A 6,766-nucleotide genomic window follows, 5' to 3' on the forward strand; every position below is an offset into this window, starting at 1 on the left:
TGACCAAGCCAGCGGAGCCGCTGTATTTTAATTCGCTGCACTATGTCCATATCGTTGTAAAGCGCATACAGCTCATCGATCCATCGTCTGCGGTACTCGCCGTCGCCAACGCGTAAAGGCCCGTAAATCTTCCGCAAAATATTTCTCTCAAACACTCCAAGAGCCGCCTCATCGGATGTTGTCATTGTCCATGCTTCTGCGCCATATACCAGCACGGGCATGATGAGTGACTTATAGAGCGCGGTTTTCGTACGTCGAGAGAGGACTTTACTCCTGAATTGCCTACTCAGTCCAAAGTAGCACTTGTGGGCAAGAGTGATTCTACGTTGGATTTCAATGCTGACATTATTATCGGTGTTAATGCTGGTTCCCAAGTAAACGAAATTCTCTACTTTCTCGAAATTGTAATTGTCACCAGTGACGTGGGCGCCAAGGCGCGAATGAGCTGACTGTTTGTTTGATGACAGGAGATACTTCGTCTTGTCCTCGTTTACCACCAGACCCATTTGCTTTGCTTCCCTATCCAACTTGGAAAAGGCAGAACAGACTTCGCGGTTTTTGTTACCGATGATGTCGATGTCACCGGCATAAGCCAGCAATTGCACGCTCTTGTAGTAAATTGTTCCTGAGCGGTTCAGTTCTGCAGCTCTTATTATCTTCTCCAACATCAGATAAAAGAAGTCACATGACAGGGAGTCGCCCTGTCTGAAACCTTGTTTTGTGGCGAACGGCTCGGGGAGGTCTTTTCCAATTCTGACGGAGCTGGTGGTATTGCTCAACGTCATTTTACACAGCCGTATGAGTTTTGAGGGGATGCAAAATTCAGACATAGCGGCGTATAGGCAACTCCTTTTAGTGCTGTCAAAAGCGGCTTTAAAGTCGACAAATAGGTGGTGAGTGTCGATCCTTTTCTCGCGGGTCTTTTCCAAGATTTGGCGTATTGTGAATACCTGGTCTATGGTGGATTTACCAGGTCTAAAGCCGCACTGATAAGGCCCAATCAGTTCATTGACGGTGGGCTTCAGTCTTTCACACAATACGCTCGATAAGACCTTGTAACCTATGCTTAGAAGGCTGATCCCGCGGTAGTTGGCGCGAATGGCGGGGTCACCTTCCTCGTGGACTGGGCAGAGCACACTTAAATTCCAGTCGTCAGGCATGCGTTCATCTGACCATATTCTGCACAAGAGTTGATGCATGCACCTTATCAACTCCTCGCCGCCGCACTTGAATAGCTCAGCTGGCAGGCTGTCAACTCCAGCGGCTTTGTTGTTTTTCAGCCGCGTTATTGCTATACGTACCTCGTCATAGTCAGGCGGTGGAACGTCGACTCCGTCATCATCGACTGCGGGCTCGGGTTCTTCTTCTCCACAACTTTCCGTGCTGCTACCATTTAGTAGGGCGGGAAAGTGTTCCCTCCATAATTTAAGTACGCTCTGGACATCAGTTACTAGGCCGCCATTATTGTTCTTACAGGAGTGCGCCCCGGTCTTTAGACCTTCCGTAAGTCGCCTAATTTTCGGGCATTCCTCCTGTCGGCCAGCATTTCAAGCTCTTCGCACTCACGTATTTCGGCCTCTCTCTTCTTGTTGCGGCAAATACGTCTCGCTTCCCTCTTCAGATCCCTATAGCGGTCCCACATAGCGCGCGTTGCGCCCGATTGCAGCGTGGCCCTGTAGGCGGCATATTTTTTCTCTGCAACTTCCTGACACTCCTCATCGTACCAGTTGTTCTTTCGGGCTCGCTGAAATCCGACTACTTCTTCGGCGGCGGTACTTAATGAGCGGGAAATGTGGTTCCACTGCTCGCATATGTCGCTTTGTTGAAGTGTGCTCTCTAAGAGCAGGTGTGAGAGTCGAGTAGCGAAAGTGCTGGCTGTCTGTTGTGATTGCAGCTTTTCGACGTTAAGCCTTCCTTGCATATTTGGGCGCACATTTTTGCTGCACAGAGGCGGGTGCGTATCTCGGCTGCAACAAGGTCGTGGTCCGAGTCGATGTTTGGGCCTCGGAGTGTGCGTACGTCTAAAACACTGGAAGCGTGCCTTCCGTCTATCACCACATGATCGACTTGGTTTCTCGTTTTTCGATCCGGAGACAGCCACGTAGCTTGATGGATCTTTTTATGCTTGAACCTAGTACTGCATACTACCATGTTTCGGGCCCCGGCGAAGTCAGTCAGCCTCAATCCGTTGTCAGACGTTACGTCGTGGAGGCTGAATTTTCCGACGGTGGTTCCAAAGATCCCTTCCTTGCCCACCCTAGCATTGAAGTCGCCAAGCACGATTTTGATATCATGACGGGGGCAGCGCTCGTATGTGCGCTCCAAGCGCTCATAGAAGAGATCCTTGGAGGCCTCATCCTTCTCTTCCGTCGGGGCATGGGCGCAGATGAGCGAGATGTTGAAGAATCTCGCTTTGATGCGGATTGTGGCTAGACGCTCGTCCACCGGGGTGAACGACAGTACTCGGCGACGGAGTCTCTCTCCCACCACAAATCCAATACCGAATTTGCGCTCCTTTACATGGCAGCTGTAGTAGACGTCGCAAGGCCCCAGACATTGTTTGCCTTGCACCGTCCAACGCATTTCTTGGATGGCGGTGACGTCAGCTTTTGTCCTTACGAGGACATCAACCAGCCGGCCAGAGGCACCTTCCCCATTAAGGGTCCGGACATTCCAGGTGCATGCACTCAAATCGTAGTCTTTAAATGTTTGCCGTGGTCGTCATCATAAGGGGGGTCTCATCCGAGGCTTTGCCTTGCTTCTTCACTGGAAGTGGTTTTTACGTGGCGGGTCCCAAGCCCAGCGCACAACCCATTGCTGGGACGGGGGTGGTTTCGCAACCAAATACACGTTTATATAGCGAGCCGCTTGCTCCAAGCAGACACCCGCTTGCAGCCGCACCTACTGGTGAACAGACGCTGCAGACTTCAGTGAGCCCTTAAACCGAATAAGTCAGAGTGGCCCCACCGAAGCTCCCTCTCTTTCTGCCGTGACCCAAGGCTCTACTATGATTGGTTACCGCATCTCGCACATGGGTTGATCACGTTGCCCAGAGTGCGCGAACGAGGACGCAAGAGTCGGGATGGAGTATAGCCATGCAACTGTAACTGCATACCCAGCGCAACGACTATACCCCATTGCACTCCATTTCCAATCTCACATATACATTAAAGTGGTCCAAAAATGTATGTAAAAAAAATAAGGTCGGATTTTTAATTCCGGCACCCCCTGGGATTGTTCTATATACCCCTATTTTTTTATTTTGAAAAAATAAAAATAAAAATAGGGAGTGCTCGAAGCTCTCAAAGTTTTCCATGTATTTTATATGGGGGAAAAACAATTTTTCGTAGAAATAGTGTAGAATTCTTGAAAATCAACAGTTTTCGATCGGAAAACTTTTCTTATCTTCAGGAGATTCCCAGTAATAATACGCAATTGTCCCTTTAACCATTTTTTCATAGTAACTATATTTTATAGGTTCTCCAAAACCCTTAGAAAATGCAATGGAAAAATCTTTAATCATAAAAAATTGTTAAATAAACAATTGGATATTAATACTGGAAGTCTCCTGAAGAGAATCACAGTCTTCCGATTGAAAAATATTGATTTGAGGTGCTATCAAAATTTAAATTTTATAAAATAGACCAACTTCAAAAAATAAATGATGGCCGACGAATTGAGCAAGCGGTTTTACCTTTAAATATTTGTATCATGGGTGTATTAAACAAGGTGTTATTTACAACTCAGTGCGGCTCTCTTAAGATACTTTTATGTCATAAAATATAAACCAACTATTCAAAATTCATAAACATTTTTTTTTCAATTTGACTTTATAGGATGGTTCTTCTTAGAGCAATGTCAAATTCAATCACACTTTGTTAAATACATTTTGATCTTTACCAAATAATATACTTCCTCCGTAAATATTTTATTAAGTGTTCCAAAATTCGCTCCGAGCGCGTTCACTGTTGATCATTTGATTTAAATAGTTTGTTAAACAATTAAAACTATAGTTTGATCGGAGTTAATATATTCTTCAGTAATTAATTTTATTATATTAAAACATAAGCTTATGAGAAATTATTTAGTCTTAACATGCATATTTTATATCGTGTTCCAAAATTCGCTCCGGGCGCGGTCACTATTGATCTTTTGATTCAAATATTGTTTGTCAAGCATTCAGTAGTGAAGTTTGATCGGAGTTTATAAATTCTTCAGTAATTGATCATATTACATTGAAATATAAAGTAATTGATCACATTTTATTAAAATATAAACCTTTCATAGGGTAGAAATTGTGAAATTATTTAGCTTTAACATGTATAGTAGTCGGCCAGAGACAATTGCAGACAACTGCAACTACTCGTGAAAACTTACAATAAAAGCAATAAAGATCAAAGTAATAAATATTATCATTAAAATTATATCCATATATAAAACATGGGAATCTTATAAGGTAGCAAGGAACCTGGCTACCATGATTATTAATTATTATTATTATTTTACTAAAATTTTGCACATAACAGTTTTTTAATATTACCCTAATTATTCCTTAAAATAATCGAAATAGGTTAACATTAACATATAGCTCCAATACAACTGATTACTCAGATATGTGTTTTTGCGCAATAACTCTAACTTCATATCTGAATAATAAATTGTATGCGTGCTATATGTTAAATTGAACCTATACTAAATTTTAACCTGTTTAATTGAAGGAGTTATAACGCAAAACAACGTCTCAGATCAATCAGTTGTATCAAAAAAAAATGTAGTCAAAAACTATACGCGATAAACCGAAAATTTTGATAATTGTGAAATGTGGAATTACAGACTTTGAGTTACTTGCCATTTCGTTATTTTTTAATGCACACTTTTCTTACCTACAACATTTGAAGTGTACACATAAGTACTAATTGCACATACAATTTCAAATCAGTATATGGTGTGTTTCAAAAGTTATGGCATAATTAATTTTTCACCTCTTAAAAATTACATAAAAAATTCACTTGTTTTCATTATTATTTTTTATTTAAACACCTATAATTCAAAAGTTATGCGGCAAATTGATCCAAATTTTGTTTGAGGCTTCAAGTATACGTCAATGAATTATATCCAAAAGCAACCAGCTTGATATAGTTTCCAACAGTGAAAATAAAGCTAAAAAACACCAAGGTTACCTGTTTTTTAGATTTGCCCATATGCTGATGATATTCAGCTGTATTTGTCGAGTAGCTTTACTGATACAAGTGATTTGTGTTTTAAAATAAATAGCGACTTATCATGTTTGTTGCACTGGGCGGATAAAAATGGCCTCTGTCTCAATGTCAAAGTCGTACGTGTTGCCCATTGCGAAGAAAAATGTTTCGTGCTTTAAAATTCCTGCAATATGCATTGGGAACACTCCAATAAAGTCTGTGAGTAAAATCACTAATCTTGGCTTTGTAATTAACTCCAGCCTTACAGCCTTATACTAAGTTCTGACCAAAAGTTGATCTTGTAATTAACATACTTATCGTAATTATCTCGCCAATCCCCTTGAGATAGTCAAATTGTAGTCAAGAATTAATAAAATAAAATAAACGAAAGTTACTGGCGAACGGATGGACTCCAAACCAAAAAAAAAAAGGTACTTTGGAATGAGGCGGCGGAGGCTGCTCTGATTGAGTTGTGGCGCGAGAAGATGCCAGAGCTGCGGTCAGCTCGAAAGAATGGCCATATCTATGAGGAGATGGCCAGCGATCTGGGAAACATTGGCTTCGTATATACTGGAGCGGAAGTGAGAGTTAAGTTGCACAACTTCTCCAACAAATACAGGTACATAAGTAGCTACTAAATTAACTTTTATTTTCTTTCATTTATTTGTTAAATACTTATAGGCAAGAAAGGGCAAAAGTTGGTCCGTCAGGAGGCTCTCCATCTACCTGGAAACTGTATAATGCCGTCCATGAAGCCCTTGGATGCCAAAAGAGCTACTGCGCTGACGAGTTGACGGAGGATAGTATTATGGGTACGTAATAATAAATTCTATTTACTTTCGAGATCCTTTTTTATTGTTTTATATGTATATAATATTTTAGTTGATTTTGACTGCAACGAAGCCGAGTTTTACGAGTGTATCGAAATCGAGACGGATGGAGAGTCAACAACATGCCCACCGCTTCCCAGTCCTAGCTCATCAAATGTAGACTCCTCCAATAGGCCTTCCTCGAGCGAGCCTGCAAAAAACAAGAAGAAGACGGCAGTGTCAGTGATGGAGGATATGCGCACCGACTTCTTAATGGCAACTCAAGAAATGAAGCAAGCAGATGACAAACGGCTTGCCATTTTGCAACAGTATGCGGATAATGTGAGCGAAATGAAAGACGCGTTCGTAGAATTTCTTCGTCGTCAAAATAATAATTAAATATATTAACTTTGCAGAACTTAAAAGTTATCCGACGTGTAACATTTTTACATACAGCCAGAGTTAAAAGATGGTATGTATTTTGTTGTAATATAATACTTATTAGCAATTATTCTAGCGAAAAATTTTTTTCCTTAATTTTGTATGAAAATATATCGACTGCTGAGTGGAAGATCGCCCTATCTCGACAGCCAGTTCGAAAATGCTCTATCTCAAAAAACTTTTCAAGAACGCCCTATTTAAAAATTTTATTGAAAAACACACTATCTCAGAATTTGATTGAAGGTCGCCCTATTTCAGAATTCGACTCAAAAAATGCCCTATCTAACTTCAAGATGTATTGAAAATGTGCTGATATAT

The 6,766-nt window shown here is 41.2% G+C and overlaps 1 protein-coding gene across 1 annotated transcript; it reads left to right on the plus strand.

Annotated features, from left to right (window-relative positions):
- The first annotated feature begins 5,552 nt into the window (after positions 1 to 5,552).
- Positions 5,553 to 6,540, plus strand: LOC118745875. The gene is made up of 3 exons (XM_036479543.1): positions 5,553 to 5,817; positions 5,880 to 6,010; positions 6,081 to 6,540. Exons 1-3 carry the CDS (start codon positions 5,684 to 5,686, stop codon positions 6,404 to 6,406), a joined length of 591 nt encoding a protein of 196 aa, XP_036335436.1. The 5' UTR covers positions 5,553 to 5,683; the 3' UTR covers positions 6,407 to 6,540.
- The last annotated feature ends 226 nt before the right edge of the window (positions 6,541 to 6,766 follow it).

This window comes from Rhagoletis pomonella, unplaced genomic scaffold (assembly GCF_013731165.1).
Source record: "Rhagoletis pomonella isolate Grant_MI unplaced genomic scaffold, Rhpom_1.0 Rhpom_scaffold_00009, whole genome shotgun sequence".
Taxonomy (NCBI): domain Eukaryota; kingdom Metazoa; phylum Arthropoda; class Insecta; order Diptera; family Tephritidae; genus Rhagoletis; species Rhagoletis pomonella.

Coding starts and splice junctions, on each gene's coding strand:
- LOC118745875 (XM_036479543.1), top strand. CDS start 5,684: ATGCCAGAGCTGCGGTCAGCTCGAAAGAATGGCCATATCTATGAGGAG. Junction 5,818..5,879: donor AACTTCTCCAACAAATACAG/GTACATAAGTAG, acceptor AAATACTTATAG/GCAAGAAAGGGCAAAAGTTG. Junction 6,011..6,080: donor GACGGAGGATAGTATTATGG/GTACGTAATAAT, acceptor ATAATATTTTAG/TTGATTTTGACTGCAACGAA.